This window comes from Hordeum vulgare, chromosome 7H, assembly GCF_904849725.1.
Source record: "Hordeum vulgare subsp. vulgare chromosome 7H, MorexV3_pseudomolecules_assembly, whole genome shotgun sequence".
Lineage (NCBI taxonomy): Eukaryota > Viridiplantae > Streptophyta > Magnoliopsida > Poales > Poaceae > Hordeum > Hordeum vulgare.
In genome coordinates, this window is record NC_058524.1 from 15,626,624 (window position 1) to 15,643,831 (window position 17,208).

The 17,208-nt window shown below is 49.6% G+C and overlaps 1 protein-coding gene and 1 pseudogene across 1 annotated transcript; one reads left to right on the forward strand and one right to left on the reverse strand.

Moving 5' to 3' along the window:
- Positions 1-12,108: 12,108 nt before the first annotated feature.
- On the reverse strand, positions 12,109-13,962 carry LOC123411584 (tryptophan decarboxylase 1-like). Its single transcript, XM_045104552.1, has one exon. It carries the CDS (start codon positions 13,834-13,836, stop codon positions 12,304-12,306), a length of 1,533 nt encoding a protein of 510 aa, XP_044960487.1. The 5' UTR covers positions 13,837-13,962; the 3' UTR covers positions 12,109-12,303.
- A 913-nt stretch (positions 13,963-14,875) lies between these two features.
- Positions 14,876-16,170, forward strand: LOC123408048 (annotated as a pseudogene).
- Positions 16,171-17,208: the final 1,038 nt, after the last annotated feature.

The following is a 17,208-nucleotide window of genomic DNA, read 5'->3' on the forward strand; positions in this document are numbered from 1 at the left end:
AAGCCGAGGGTGTCAAGGATGGTGGCGGCGGGGCCTAGGTTGCCCTGCCTCTGCTGGGGAACCCCGGATCTGAAGCGGCGGCTTCATTGACGAGGCACGGCAGGCCAGCAGCCGTGCGGGCGGTGGATCTGGCGTCCCGGCCGTCAGGGCGGCGGCGGATCCGGTGGTCGTTGGCGTCCGGCGGCGGCTTCTGCGGTGGTCGGTGTGCGCGATCTAGCGCCTCCCCTCCTCCCCTGTTCAGCGTGCGGGACAGCCTGGTTGGGCCGCGCTTCCTTGGGTCGCCGGTTCTGTTCAGGAGGCGCTGCTGGTGGCGGGGATCTAGTTCGGGCGAAATCCCTGGCCGGCCATGGCCGACCACGTCGACGGCGACGCCAGAGGGCGTCGTTCCCCTCCTTGGAGGCGTCGGTATGGACTGGTCTCCTCACTTCCCCTTCCCCTAGGTCTCCCGGGCGAAAACCTTAACTTTGTTGGGCGTCGGCGGCGCTTACGGCGCCGTTCCCTTCTTGAAGGCGTCGCTTTGGGAACCTTGGGGCTGGGTGGCGTTTGTGGATGGTGGGCGAAGGCGGTGGTGCGGCCCTATCCTAGCATGGATCTACGTTCGTTTCTTGGAGATGGACCCGCATAGGTGGAGGTCGTCGTTTGGCGTCATGGTGGCGTCAATGGCGGAGGCACCTGCCAAGGCTAGCACCTTAATCTGCTCTGAAGATGGACCAATGGAAGATGGCGGCGACGACACATGTGCGCGCGTCAGACCGGTTTGTGCCTCTGACCCGGTATGTGGCTCGGTCGGGGCCTCCGGCTTTAGATGTTAGGCTTAGGTGAGAGGTCTGGGTATTTGGCCCAGCTTGCACCCCTTCATCATATGGATAGATGTAGTGGCAGATGTTGCCAAGATGGCGGATTCAGACATTTTGTTGTACTACTTTGTAAGGTCTTCGAGAATAATTAATAAAATGGTCGCATGCAGCTCCCAGATGCAGAGGCCGAGGGTCATCTCCTTCTCTCTAAAAAAATAATGCAGAGGCCGGGGGTCATCTCCTTCTCTCTAAAAAAAAATTTGAGAACGACGGTCTTCATGGTGTGTTTCTTCCAAAAGTGAGTAACTTATGTGGTGACTTATCTGGTGACTTAGCTGAGGAGGACGAAGGTGCTTCGGATGGTCAGAGATCCATATATAGCTGTTTCTAATAAAAATAAAAAAAGATACTGTGCAATTACAGGTCCTTCTTTTCCTCTACTCGTTCAACATATATAGGCAGGACGTTGGATCTACGTACAAGTTGCTGGAATTTTTCTTTACTTTTGGGTCAGTCCAATATATAATTTCAGAAATTCTTAATAAATTCTAGAGGCCCACACAGTTCATTTATGCAACGCAAGAGGTGGAAAAGTTTAGTCCCACATTGCTAGTTTAATGGGAGTTGGACCTCCTTATAAGGGAGGATGTTTCCACACATGTATGAACTTGAGAACAAGAGAGACATACACACGCGCTCCTCCTCCTCCGCCGCAATTCCTTGCTATTGTTTCACTTTTAGATATGTTCCGTTTATGCTCATCCTTCCATATGATGCCTTGTCTATATAGAACGGCTCAACATATGTGCACATGTCTTTTGTCGTCTCATCTCTATATTGCATGTCTTATTTCATTTATTTTATGCTAGACATGTTTTCCCTACCTTTTCTTTTAATAAAATCATACGATAAATTGCTCATATTTCCAACACAAGTTGCCCCAAGAAACCACAACCCATCTCCCTCTGTCGGTCACTCCAGTGATGGCAGGAGCGGGGACCCCACTGCTTCAGCTCGGTGGTGGTAGGGTTAGGAATTTCTAGGGTTTGTTCTCTCAATGATGGTGGCGAGATAAACTGTGTGAAAGATAGTGTGTTCCTAGATCTGGTTTTCCGGGTCTGTCTTTTTTTCTCCAGTAGGATGTCTAGGTGTCGCTGTCGTATGGCGCATACAACTTGGATGTGCGTTTCAGTATGTCAGCTCCAGTTCTGACTAAGGTTGGCAGTCTCGCCGACAAGATTGTCACATTTGTGTTCTCCACTCCTGGCTGGGTCGTTCTACAGGCCCTCTCCAGTGTTCTCTTCTCCGGGGCGGCGATTTTCTACGCTGATTACGACCGCAGGTGTCTTCTGGTCTAGATCGACGACATCCCGACCGCTGCTTACACAAACTCTTGGATTTCAACAAATTTGCTCCACTCTGACGGAGGCCTAGAGGCGGCAACGATTTTTGCTCACGGTGCGCCTCTTTGAAATAGGAGGAAGTGAACTTCGGCACGCGCAAGCACTTAAATGGGTTTTCTAATTTTCGTAAGAATGTTTTTGTAAGGGTTTGTGCTACTTAATAGTATATATCATTTAGCCATTTTTTTAGATGAAAAATATTTTGGGCATTTGAGTGCATGTTTTTGTAAGGTGCCACCGGCCTTGCTGCGCACGCCGGCGTCCTTGGCTAGCATGAACGCCGGTCCTGCAGCAGCGGTGCCCCATAGGCGACGGAACGTCGTAGGTCGTGGTTGGGCTGGACGCTGCTCGCACGAACGCTACCGGATCTGAGATGGAGGGTACTGCCGTGGCTGGGGAGGCCAGCGCCATCGTGGGAGGAGGGTGACGCCACGTCTCCGGCATAACAAGTCCACCGGAGCTGAGCGCGGCGGACGGGACACACGGCCGCGCGCGCTGTTGCGGGCCCTAGCCGGATCCGGCCTCCTTTAGCACACTCGCGGCAACCGGTCCCCTCTGAGCACAGGATCCTAGCGCCGCCCCTCATAGCGTGTCGGACACCTCAACCACGCCTCGGTCTGGATGGGGGCAACGGGAGAGCTCCGTGGGGCAACTTCATGAGGAGCCTCTCCGTGGTCGTGGGGGAGGCACGGGGCGGCGGGTGGCCTCTTTGTGGCCGTGGTGGCCGGACGCGGTGGTGGAGGCCCCGCCGGAGTTGGTGGCGGTCGGATCCTGCCATGGCCGTGGGAGGCGCCGACGGTTGGAGGGAGGTGGGGCGCGCTGGTCATGGGAGTTAGGTGAGGGCGTGCCTACCGTGGGAGGGGTTTGGGGCACGCCGGCCGTGGATGGTGCTCGTAGTGGAGTCGGGGCGGGGATTCGATCTGATTCGAGCGTGTTGGAGGTGCAGAGGAGAAATGAACTAATTTTCTTATAACGATACTACTAATTGTGTGACATAAATTGTATGATTTCAGTACTATCAGTGATCTAATAGATGCCCTAGAGAGCGACGATAGCGGTGAGGGCACAACGAGCTTGGTGACGTTAGGTAGTGGATGTGTGTTTGGTTGGCTTGAATGGCTATTTTCATTATTTTTTGTTGGTTTTCAGCATGGTTTTCCGTAGAAATTGGCCAACTCTATATTTTTGCTTTTTTTTTATCTTACTTATGAAATCAGCACCTAGCTTGTAAGAAATAAGTACTTGCTTGCAAAAATAGATAATAATTGCAACATTTGGAATTCAAATACTTTTACTTGAACAATGTAGTCGATTGGAAAGGGGTTATCCCGGTTCAAAAAAAAAGAAGAATTGCACTCAATTGTACTCCGTAGTGCATATTTGCTTAAATTTAATACACTTTATGTATTTCTTCCATCTTATGGCAGTGGGGAGATGAAGTAGAGGCCAATGAAGGCATAAGGGTGGCTCCTTCACATCAATACTTCATGATCTAGAAAGCAATAACTAAACCCGTGGTAATGCATGATGAGGATAACTTTATTTTTGACGTTTGATAGTTAGATATGAGTGGTGTGAAGTGTAGTGACACGTGGAGCAGATTTTATGATTTTTTAGCCCGTTGCAACGCACGGGCATGTGTACTAGTTCTTTCCAAACCATCGACTTTACTTCACCCAACCTCGCCTATTCCGGAGTCTGCTAGTGTCCATTGTCTCATCCACGAGGAGATTGGTTCTTGGGACAAGGGGACAGTGCACGCTTTCTTCCCCGAGTGGGTTGCTGATGACATCCTTCGGGTTCCAATTAACACAATTGTGGGCACGGATTATGCATGCTGGCCTTTCACTAGACTTGGTGATTACTTGGTTAAGTCTACGTACAATATGGCATGGACGGGCATATTCTTATCAGCTCGAACTGGTAGAGGTCAGGGCCAGAACTCGAATTGGCCAGTGGAGGAGAAGTTATGGAAGACGTTATGGCGGGTCAAGGCACCCAATAAAATTAAAATTGTCCTATGGCGCCTCGCTCATGTTTGCCTTCCATCGGGTGAGCAGCTCCGTCGTTGCCATGGTCCCACGAGGATTGATTGCTTCTTCTGCGGCACGATGGAGAGGGTGGAACATGCCCTGCTGTTTTGCCCTCATGCGTGTGCGGTGTCGGACCTGATCAAGGAAAATTTTAACATCAAACTCTGCATATCATCCTTCTCTTCTCCTAGGCAATGGTTTTTCGTGTTTCTGTCTGACCGGGAGGCTACGGTCTTGACGGTGACCATCTGGCATATCTGGGAAGCTCGAAACTCGGCAAGGAATGAGCCGGCTGCCCCTATGCTGAGGAAAACTGCTGCAAGAACCCGGGCCTACGCCGAGTTGATTCTGCAACACTTGTACAAGCCTGTATCTGCTTCTAGGCATGAGACCTGCTCATCGAACCATATGTGGTCTCTACCGCCGAAGGGTACGGTTGTTATTTTCTCGGATGCTGCCATCTCGGAGGATCTGAACAAATCTGGTGTGGGGGTGGTGGCCCTGGACTCCCTCGGTCGGTGTGTGGCGGCTTGCTTTGAGCCCCTCACGGGGTGCTGCCTCCTGAAATTGCGGAGGCCATGGCGCTTCGACGGGCAGCACGGCTGGCACTTGCTGAAGGTTTCACACATGTTCATTTTAAGACTGACTGCCTCTCGGTTGTGCAACTCTTCATCAAAGGATGGTTCTGTGGAAGGAGCCATTGTGGCTGAGATCAAAGGAGTGAGCGGCCTCTCCTCTTCGTCGTTCATGCATGTGCATGGGCACCTCAATGTATTAGCTCATGTTTTAGCTAGATCAAGTTTAACTACCTCTACTGTTTTGTTTCTTTCATTCTGCTCCGGATTATATCCGGAAGACTTTTTGTAATTTTGTTGCTTGATCAACAAATGCCGTCGTTCTCTTAAAAAAACTGTACAAAATGTACAGTGAGCCAGATTTGATGGACCATGAACACGTTTTGGTTTGCTCTACTCCCTGCATCTAGAATTACTACATATATCCATTTGAACGATAAGTATTTTTTGACGAATGGAGTATATGTCATGAGATGACTCAGACGCCACAACCAGTCGCTTGTATGCAGCCTCGGCGCCTTCTGAATTCCATGCAATTATTAGATGGCTGTTATTGCTTGAATATAACAGGTCACGCTTAGACAGTTGCCCGTTCAAAATATTGTTGGTTGATAACTGCTCCCTCCTCATGAGTTACAGACTTAGACCCAGTAAGAGTCAGTACCTTCACACTTATTGTGCTGTTGATTTAACAAAAGTTGTAGCCATCGACCAGCCTGCCTCGTTATATATATATATATATATATATATATATATATATCACCATCACCACAGTTCGTGTCCGCCTAAGATTCTTGGGGTGTTAGGTGATGAGTGGTATGTATTCGTGTAGAAGTTCATGACTATATCTCATTCGCTAGTGTGGGCTGAGATTTTAGAAGGAACTGAATAGAGAAGTGGATCATTTTGTTACCCCTTCCAAGAAGACTTGACAAAAATTTGGCCGTAAATCAAACTGCTGCAACATAGACCTCAATTGTGGCCGGATGGATCCGTCCTAAATGTGGGCTTTTGGGAAGAATTGGGAAGGACCTTATATGTGATCTGGATAAGTGTCGTCTTGAACCGCGACCATTCAGCGGTCTGAACTGTGTGTATCAAAACCTGAGATGTTCAGGCTTTGGCAGTTAGTGCCACAAGTGTTATTTGTTTACTTGTTGTAGTGTCTGGTTGTAGCCCACACGGCAGCCTATTCAGGCTGCTGAAGGATACTCTAGATCATTTGCTCGATCCAGGATTTTGGTATGAATTATTCTGTCTCGTACGAGTCTGTGGTGGAAAAGCAGAGCGTGTAACGCCTGGAGAGAGATTGCATGCACTCTTCTCAACTTGTAAGTGCTCACGCTTCTCAACCGAATACTACTACTTCCTCCATCACAGTTTAGAAGACATGCACATGTATTTAGATCATCAATTTAACTTATATAAAATATATTGTTTAACATAAAAATTATACCATTAGAAAATAGAACATCTAATGTTTCTAATGATATATTTTTTATTATATATACCTTTTATTAAGTTAGTCAAATTAACGATCTAGATATATATGTCGGACTTGTAAACTGAGACGGAGGGAGTAGTCAGTACAGATCAAGCCATATAACGATGTACTCACTCTTCTCAAGCTGTAAGTGCAAAGCAACAACATGTAGATATTATTCTAGATACCAAATATCCATCATCGAGGTCTCTGCGTGACACAATAAGGCATTTACAAGATATAGACACATGGAACGATAGATGCAAATTAAATCGATCACCCAGTTACATAAATCCATGTGCCCAGATCACATCTGAGCCCCCGCGTCACCCCCCCTTGTTAAACAGAGTATATAGTTGTATCATAGGAGTTTGTTTGTATCTTTGATCGTACTTATCTCCTGTAGCAATCTCTGTAATCTTGTGCCTTATCTATACCCTATATATACATCCAAAGGCCACCGTATTGGTTCAGCCATTTCAATCTCTCTCTGTCTCGTTTCACATGGTACCAGGCCATCTCGCATAGATGTATCGATGGGATCTTCATCTGCTTCCGCCTCTTCCTCCACCACCATGACCACCCTCTCTCTGCCCGCCTCCTTCGGCAGCCTGCCTGCCTCGGCTGTCCCTGCTCCTTCTCCTAGCCTCTTCACCACAAAGCTCACCGTCGCCAATTTCCTTCTATGGAGGGCCCAGGTCCTCCCTCCTCACCGGTGCTACAGGCTACATCAACGACCCTCTTCCTGCTCCAGCGCGGCTCCTGGACATTGATGACAAGGGTGTGCGTGCTCCCAATCCTGAGTATGCCAACTGGTATCGTCAGGACCAGATCATACTCAGCTACCTTCTTGCCTCCCTCTTCGACGACGTCATGCAACAGGTGCATAGGTTTGACACCTCCCGGGCCATCTAGGCGCATCTTGAGGAGATGTACAACACCCACTATCGCGCCAGTATTGTGCAGATCAAGCTGGACCTCGCAACGTTCCGAAAGGGCAATGTTTCCATGGCGGATTACTTCACCAAGAACATCTCCTATGTTGATCAACTAGCAGCTGTTGATCGCGCCATGCGGGATGAGGACATCATCACCGCCGTCATCACCGGCATCGACAGCGAGTACGAGCCCCTCATCACTGCGGCCACCACTCTCATCGACATCATACTCTTGAGGAGTTCTACTCCCAAGCCATCGCCTTCGAACGCCGGCGTGAGCACAATGCGGCGCGCCTTCATCTCCCAGCTGGCGGCTCCTCGGTCAACTACGTCGCCCGCGACAAACCTGGCAACAACCCTCTCAACAAAAACAACAACCGGGGTCGGGGAAACTACCGTGGCAAGGGCTGCAGTAACTCTCGGACGATCACCGACTACAACAACAATTCTCGCGATGGTGACCGCGGGAACCGCGGCGGTGGCGGGAACGGAGGACACCACGACGGTGATCATGGTGACTACACTGGCAGCGGTGACAACCATGTCCAGTGTCCCTCGGCACTATGCCTGGGAATGCGGTCAGCGCTATAACCATGCCTTTCAGCCGCAGCAGTCCAAGATGGCGGCCCTTGCTGTTGCCGCTCCCCCATCCATCCTAGGTGATCCTGCTTGGTTCACACAGGGGCCACAGATCACACCACCTCCGATCTGGATCGCCTTACTATGCGCGAGAAGTACCCAGGGAGGGATCGCATCCACATGAACTATGGCTCTGCGTACTAATCCGGATGCAGGTATCTCCTTAGCGCAGAAGATCCCCCCTTTGCTGTGAATTGTGTATGTCAGTTTTTGCATGCTTCAATAGCTGCACATTTTTCGCAAGCCAAAAGTATTTTGAGATACTTAAAATATACACGTGGTATGGGGCTCTCTATACGAAGTCAATGTCAATGGTGTTAAGTTATTTTTCAGATGCAAACTCGACTGGGTGCAGTGATCATCGCAGATGTGCAGGTGGGTTCACTATCTTCCTTGGTCCAAATCACTGGCCGCTGTTTCTCGGTCAAGCACATAGTCTGAATACAAAGCTCTTGCAAATGGTACGGCTTAGATAATCTTGATACGGCCAGTCCTTGGGGAGCTTGGTGTTTTCATGTCACGTCGTCCTGTATTGTGGTGTGATAATCTGGGCACCACATATCTATTTCCTAATCCGGTATTTCATGTAAGGACTAAACATATAGAAGTTGATTTTTACTTTGTTCGAGAAAGAGTTTCAGCCAAGGCACTGGATGTTCTGTTCATCTCTTCTAGAGAACAAGTTGCTAGCATATACACGAAGCCCTTAGTTGAGACACCATTTGTCTTAAACAGATACAGTCCGAACCTTCTTGAAGGAAGTTTAGATTGACAGGGGATGTTAAAGAGAGTATATAGCTGTACCATTGGAGTTTGTTTGTATCTATTATTGTACTTATCTCTTGTAACAACCTCCGTAAGGCTGCTCATAGTGGGGAGTAACATATAGTAGTATCATGCATATGTTACTATTGTATGATACTATCTTCATAGTGCATAGTATCATAAACTAGTATCATAGATGTTCTCATTTATTGATATGCATGACACATAGTAGCATAACATTTAACATGATACGGTATCTACCTATGTTACTATAACCCTCTCTCTCTTTTTTAATTACTTGCCACATCACCATGTTTGCTAGTCCCAAGACTATGTTACTAGCTATGATACCCCCACTATGGCCAGCCTAATCTTGTGTCGTAGCTGCACCTATATATACATCCCGAGGCCACCGTATTAATTGATTGAGTCGTTCCAATCTCTCTCTCTCATTTCACAACCCCCCCCCAATGGGGACGACTCGAGCCAGGCGCACGTCTCCCTTCCCGCACCTCCTTCCTGCCCTTCCAGACCCTTGCCGCTGAACAAAGCCTCCGGAGCAAAGACCCTCGCGTGGCCGGCAGCGTGGCCCCTTTTATCTGTTGCTCAGGGATGGCCGATGCGGGGTGACCTATCCAAGCGGCCGCGTCGGGCGGGAGCAGATCTCGGCGACACAGTGACGATGGCTCACGGCGGCGGTAGGCGAGCGACATGGCGGTGACTATCGGCGATGGCGTCCATCTCCTCCGTCGGAGGTGGTCGGCTTGAGGCTGGATGGTGGGATCTCAAGATACGTCATCTCGTCTCGATTGTGAGTTGGGGAGATATAATTGCCGGTAAAAACCGAGTCCATGGTGCGCGATGGCAGTATTCTGCGTTGTTACCTCGATGAAGGCATCACCGTGTAACTACTGTCGACCCACTTTTGTTATTCCGGAAAGTATCTGATCTTTCGGATTGGACGAGGATGGCACTATGGGGTTGTTTCTTTCTTTGGACCATTGTTTATGGAGCAGCGTTGAAAGACAAAGGCAAGAAATGGAGCTGCTTCATCTTGCATGGAGTTTCGGTAGAGATTTCAAGTCATGTCTGGCCGACAGCTGCTAAACCTTGTCATGTCTGTTTGTCAAGTGCTATGCACGGCATGTTTTCCAAAGTCATCGTGTCGGGATGGATGTGCACATCGCAGTGGCTCCGTTGGACAACATGGTGGCGTCGACGGATAGTCGGATTGACAAGGATGATGCGGATCTCTCTAATGAAGATTGGTCAGTGGTTTGTTGATGATATAGATCACTCTACTGAAGATTGTTCAACGGTTTGATGATGATGACGACTTCTAAAATGTGTGCATGTAGTGTAGGTTTTTGGTCTGATGCACCGACTGTTTTTTTCAGTATGTTATGTGGATGTATCAGCGACACCACCGATTTTACATATGGAAAGTGAGAACACTCATCATTATCGAGATCAACTCCAACCGCGCGATCCAAACAGACGCGTGCTTTGTCCGCATTTTGTCCGTTTGAATCGGCATGACTGCCCCCTTTTACAAATGGGTCGGCCATGCGTCCAACTTGTCGACCCAAATCTTGTCCTGCAGCCGGCTGTCATCCATTTTTGGGCAAACATTATTTTTATTTCATCAAATGCATTTCAACACATACTTTTTTTTATCAATTCTTCGCTACGAGTACAAGACCAAAGAAAACAAGAATCACAGTTAGACATTTTATAAGATGTCCAACTTCCATAACTGTTTCTACTAGTTGCACTAGGATCTTTTCCATGTCTTTGTTGTTGATATGTGGAAGCTTAACAACGTCTTTCTTCTTTGATTCTAGAGAATTAGGCGTTGCTTCCCCTTTTGTCTCTTCTTTCCTCTCATCTACACCTTCAATTCTAGCTAGAAGTGCACGAACATCTAACAAATTTTGTGAGATCAATAGATCGATATACTCTTCTTCCTAATACCAAAAGTTGCATCCGGCCTACACACAAATTGAGCAAAGCTACCAAAATTGTATGGACTCTAATAGCAAAAGGCCACGCTAAAATCATACCCCATCATTTATGCACTTGACGAATACCCTACTGGGAGGTTCTGGTGTCCAAGAAATGCATCGGATGACCTGCAGCGGGCAGACGTCACACTTTATGAATGGCAATGATGAGCCGGCAAGCCTCTGGACATCACCGAGCCAGGGCAACGGCCGGGCGTGGCTTTGCCGGTGGATCAAGAATGGTACATATCCGGGCATCTAGAGGCGGATTGAGCGGCTGCATGCGACACCGAGCCATTGCCTAGATTGGGAGGACCGGTACCCGGCCATTCCATCGCAAGCGCAGTCCGCCGCCGTCTGGACTTGCAAAAATCCCGTCGACAGGATGCGCCAAATCCCAATGTTGCTGCCGCAAATCCACCACTCAGTCTTCCGTACCGACACGAAGGAGGCACACCCACCCGGTGGATGTGCTGTTGGGTGGAGGATGGGGGGCGCTTGAGAGCATGGTGGCCGGGAATATGGTTCGCCGACCTACGGTTTGTGCACTTGCCGGAGAAGAGTGGGGAAGGTGATAAAAACTGAGAGAATGTGCCGCCGACGGGCTAGTCCGGGGAAGGAGCACGCGGACAAGGCGCATTTCCGCTGCGTGTCTGCGCTGATGCAAATGTGGCCCACGGTCACAGGCGGACAAAAAAGGAAGCGCATCTGTTTGGACGCGTTGGGCCGTGTTTTCTGTCCGCGGCGACCCAAACGGACGAACACAGACGAAATGGGTCGCCCGGTTGGAGTTGCTTTTAGTGTTAGTGGTGCATTCGGATGACTTAATGTATGTTCTTGTCAGACATTTATTGAATAATTAATACAAATAATTGTATGCATCGATTGATACATAGTACATTAACTCTCTCCGTCACGGTTTAGAAGACACGATTAAACTTACGTGCATTTTTAAAATAGACAAGGTTTAAGGCGCAGAATCAATTACTCCTATTAATTAGTACTAGTACTACTCATGCATGCGTCCTTCCAATTTGCTGCTCACGCATTAGTAGTAGTATTTTCTCAGTTGATTAGGCGCATTAGCATCTACATTTGCTACATCTCACAACCAATCGGTGACTATCTTGGTCCGAGAGATTTTCTAAACGTGCCTTCTAAACCGTGACGGAGGGAGTACAAATAATTGTATGCATCGATTGAACCTCATTTTTCAAAAATAAAATAACTTAAACCCATGTCAAGAGACTCTGACCCGTGTTTTAATTTGTTGTGTTATTGCTGCAGTGCAAGCACCATTCAGACATGCAAGTATATGGTCGATTTGGACTATCGATATGGTGTTGTATGGCTTGGGTCTGGCGTCTTGAAATGTAAACACCAAATGAGTGCAACATATATATTTCTTGATTAATGAATATATACCCTCACTCGCTACCAGAATAGAGTAGCATATAAAAAGAATAGCTCTTGTTCATTCAATATAACCCTTTTCTAATCTGTAATCATCTTCTTTTTTTGTATCAACGTGCTATAGATATACCCTGGTATAAGAACCAGATGTCCAAGTAAATCAGAATCAGAATCAAAGCAACAAAAAGATAAATTTGAAATAGCAGCAATGCCCTAAATGTCTGACAACTTTCTGTGTCCGTAGGTCAATCCACTTAATCCATTATGTTGCTTGTGGTCTTCTTGATGAGGTCCCATGCACTCCTCACATGTCTCTCCTCCTGCAGCGACGACCCAACGGCGAACCGAAGCACAAACTTGTCACCAACCACAGTGTGCGCAAGATAAGCCTTGCCAGTTTTGTTCAGATTCTCCATTAGCTGGTGGTTGGCCTCATCTGCATCCTCTTCCGTCATGGATCCACTTGGCTTGATCCTGAAGCATACAAGAGCGAAGTTTCTCGGTACAACCACTTCAAACCTGTTGTCAGCACGGACGAAATCTTCAAACATCTTAGCCATGGCGACATCACTACGGATGTGCTCTTGGAGCTTCGCGGTACCATAGGTGCGCATGACCATCCAAAGCTTGAGCCCACGGAAGCGCCGACCGACGCCCACCTGCATGTCCTTAAGATCGGTGACCTCGCCAGACTCGGTAGCATCGTTCTTGAGGTACTCCGGGTTAGTCTCCAATGAGTCGCTCAGTCTGTGAGCATCACGGACATATAGACAGGTGCAATCGAGGCACGTGAGAAGCCATTTGTGTGGGCTCATGCTAATGGAGTCCACGCGCTCGACGCCATCAAGGTGATGGCGAAACTCCGGGCAGATACACGCGCTGCCAGCATAGGCCGCATCTACATGTACCCATGCATTAAACATGGCGGCAACGTCGGCGATGGCGCCCACAGGGTCGACGGCGTTGGAAGACGTGGTGCCCACCGTGGCACAAACATATGTTGGCACGAGACCGGCGTCGGCATCAGCTTGCATTACCTCGAGAAGCTTGGCTGGGTCGAGTCCGTAGTTAGTTTCCGGCCCGGTAGGGATGGAGCGGATGTTGGCGGGGTCGAAGCCTGCGAGCCGGCATGCCTTGAAGAACGTGGAGTGAGTCTGGTCGGCGGCGTAGACAGCCAGGCGTGGCAGGTGTGACACGCCGATCGAGCAGCTCCGACGCAGCGCTGCGTCCCGAGCGGCGACTAGCGTCACAAGCATTGCCTCGCTGGTCGTACCGAGGATGACGCCACCGCCGGTGCCACGACCAGTGCTGGTGCGGTTCATGAAGGTGGTGGGTAGGCGCAGAAGTTGTGCAAGCCAATCGAGAGCAAGAACCTCCATCTCGGTGGCTGCGGGTGAGGCCTGCCATGTGAATCCAACGGTGTTCATGGCAGAGGCGATGAGGTCGCCGGCGATGGCAGCTGCGCTGTTGGTGGAGGGGAAGAACGCGAAGAAGTTTGGGCTAGCCCAGTGCGTCATGCCAGGGACGACGGACTCCCTGAGCTCCTTCATAGTGACATCGAACGGAGCGGAGTAGGTCGGTGGGGACGCGCTGAGCTCGTCTTGGAGGTATCCCGGCTTCACGTTAGGGAGGACCGGCATGGACTCGACGTTGGTGTAGTAGTCGGAGATGAAGTCCACTGCCTTGTGAAGGTATGCACGAACATCTTGGGGGTTGAGCGGCTCGAACGCAGCCTTGTCGCCGGGGAAAGCCGAGAAGGACATTGGGTTGGCGTCCAAGCTGCCCATTCTTGTAGGAGGCTTAACCCTTGGTTAGGATCGGAGCAAAGGAGGTTTCTTGGTTGATGAAACGGAGCTAGCTCTCTTTGCTTTGCTGCCGGAGAGCAAGAAGAAGAAGAAGCAGAAGAGAGCTAGTTGTTGTCTGGTTTGGTGAATGGAGTTGGTCATTTGGCTTGGGATATATAGGTGGTTGCCAGAAGCGGCGTGGCGGTGTGGGCTCATGTACGCTGCTACTAGGAAAGTACATGCATCCCAGCTACACGAGACGGAGGGTCAAGTCGTGCGTTTCAGTCCAGACACGGATGGTCGTTCTCACCGCATTGTAACACCTAAATCCTAAAGTTGCAAATAATCAATAGATCAATATGACTAGAAAGATGATGAAACTGAAAAGATAAATACGATTGCATATCTGATTGAAGCAGAATCAAGAAAATCAAGACCGGATCAGCAGTTCAGCACCAGCCACCAGCTGATTGCATATCTGATTGCAGCAGAATCAAGGATCGTCGCCTCCAGGTCGCCTCCAGCAGCCGGCGGCCGGCCGGCCGGGCGTCCGTGCGACGCACGTCTTCGAGACAGTTGGGCTGGGCTTTACTGGTTCATTTTCTTTTTCAACCAAATAGCCCCCCCCCCCCCCCCTCTCACGGACCCAGCAACCACGGTTGATTCCTCTTAAGTCGTGAACTCGGTCGATCATCACGGACAAAATTATTGTAATTAAAAACATGGAGCCTAACCACTATCAAACAAGCTTATTTTCAATAACTAAACCTCAGTATACACAGGATTTACCTCTGCCAAACCGGTCTGGTTGTTAACAGAACACTATTGTTTGGTAGAAATGATAACCAATTTTTTTGTTTCGAAAAGAAGGAATGACAACCTATGCAACCCAAACAGAAGTAGGGGACGCCAAAAAAAAAGTAAGGGTGACAAAATTATGTCTGTGACGAGAGAGAAGATGGCTTGATGACTGAGGGCCTCGCCGCTGGACGCCGCTCCCGTCTCCGATTGCGGTGATGGCCTCGCCCCGCGCAGCTTCGCGATGACCTTGTCCCTCGACGCCCACCTCTCCGCAGCCATCACCTCCTCCTTCGACGGCGAGGACCGCATCAGCGCGCTCCCCGACACCCTCCTCTGCAACGTCGTCTCCCACCTCCCCGTCAAGGACGCCGCCCGCACCGGCGCGGGCTCTGGCGCGCCACCCCGCTCGCCCTCGACGACGCCCACCTCCTCCCGTCTCCGGTCCCCGCCGCCGCACTGGTGTCCCGCGTCCTCGCCTCCCACCCAGGCCCCTTCCGCGCCGTCCGCATCGCCGAGATCCCCATCGACGGGTCCAGCGAGGACGACTTTCCTCGCGCTCGCGGAGTGGCTCGGCCACCACGCCGACAAGGGCGTGGAGGACCTGACCCTCGGCAACCGCCCCTTCTCCTTCGACGTGCTCGTGCAGCATCCCGCGACCCTCCTCCGATGCGGGGCCTCGCTCCGCCACCTCTACCTCGGCGTATTGCTCTTCCCCTTCACCACCGACCTCCCGCGCGGCCCCGACGTCTTCCCCAACCTCCAGGAGCTCGGCCTCTGCCACGGCATCACGGAGGAGCGCGACCTCAAGTACGTGCTGGCCTGCAGACCCCAAGCTGGAGACCCTGGCGCTCATCTCCAACTACGGCTACCCCGACCGCGTCCGCGTTGGCAACCGCAGGCTCCGCTGCGTGCTGCTCTGGCATTCCCTGGCAGACGAGGTCGCCGTCGTGTCAGCCCCAAGCCTGCAGCGCCTCATTATCTACTGCACGCACACCAGTGAGGCTGACGGGGTCATCAAGGTCAAGATAGGCCATGCTCCCCAGCGCATCGTGCTCGGCTACTTGGACACGGCCACGCACCAGCTTGAGATCGGCAACACCATCATCAAGGTAGTCCATCCTATTCTCACAAATCTTTGAGCGTTATCCTATATATCTGGTTTGATTTGCTGCATTTGCATGATTGTCTGATTGATGTTGCGATGATGTGCAGGCTGGGGTGAAAAATGTTTGCCCGAATACAGTGCTTCCAAGCGTCAAGGTGCTAGCTCTCAAGGTCCGTTTCAGAGTGCCTAAAGAAGTCAGAACTTTGCTCTGTTTCTTGAGATGCTTTCCTGGAGTAGAGACCTTACACATCATGGTTGTGAATATGTGCGTGCGTGATAGCGAAGAAGCCGTTGTTGGAGGGGTCATGCCCAGAGCCTTGAGTATGAACGCGCAAGTGAAGGCGTCTTCTCGGAGTTTCTCGAATATGCAAGTTAAAACAAGAATAGTTAGGCCGAAGATCCAGTGTTACTTGTTCCTTTTGGGACTATAACAGCATGCGACATCAAACATGAAACCAACCGAAAGAAGTAATTCTCTCCTATGCTATCTATTTACCTCCCGGACTTGGAGAAGTGTCCAACACCAAGCTCACACTTGAACAGCAGGAGATTGTCGCGTGTTTTAAGCTCCCTCAGCTTTGCCACAAACTTAGCAGGCTCCGAGTACATCACGCGAGGATCTGCTTGTCACACAGGATCGGAGTTAGCTGTGAGTATAATGTGGTGTAAGAGCTAATCGTAGATAATAGAAACTCAGAATCCAAGGCCCGTACCGTTTAAGCCAGCAATGACGAGAATGTGGGGATAGTCTTGAGCTTTTACCTGCAGCATGGGACAGAGACCTCGGGTGAACACATTTATTTACACAGACAGACAAGATAGCACATGGTATAAGTAAACATATATAAAACCCCTGTCCACCAGAGAGAATCTTGATCCCCTGAAAGTTGGATCTATGCATATCTGTTGGCACAAGGAGTGTATAAAAGAAGCACGGTTAGCAGGAACACAACATACTAATCTGTTGATAATTTGAGTTACATGGCAACTTTTATATATCAATTAAAAGGAAACATGCTTTTGCAATTGTTCAGCAGACTTTACTGAATACACAATGACCGAAACCAGTAACAATGAACGAAATATGGTTTGCATGATATATAATGACACTCTACAAGATTGTAGAAACTTGTTCTTTACAGAAGATAATAACATGATAGAGTCTATACCTCATACGAGCCATATCCATATAGCAGCATGGGGTCTGAGCCATCAAGCTTCGCCATATCTTTTCTATAAAGAACGGACACGGGGATCTGAGTTCGATCATAAGCAGCAGCCCATTTTCTCTCTGTCACATAGTTTGACACACCAAATCTGTTAAATTTATCCCTACTAATAAAGCACATATTGCTTCTGTGGTACGTCATTAAAATTGCCTCGAAAATTCTCCAATATTACCCACCAATGCCACCTATAAGTTATAAAAAACGTTTTGCAGGGAATCCTCGCATGGGCCGGCCCAAGCA

What these genes read in the sequence shown, in the direction of transcription:
- LOC123411584 (XM_045104552.1), bottom strand. Translation starts at nt 13,836, where the DNA reads ATGGGCAGCTTGGACGCCAACCCAATGTCCTTCTCGGCTTTCCCCGGC.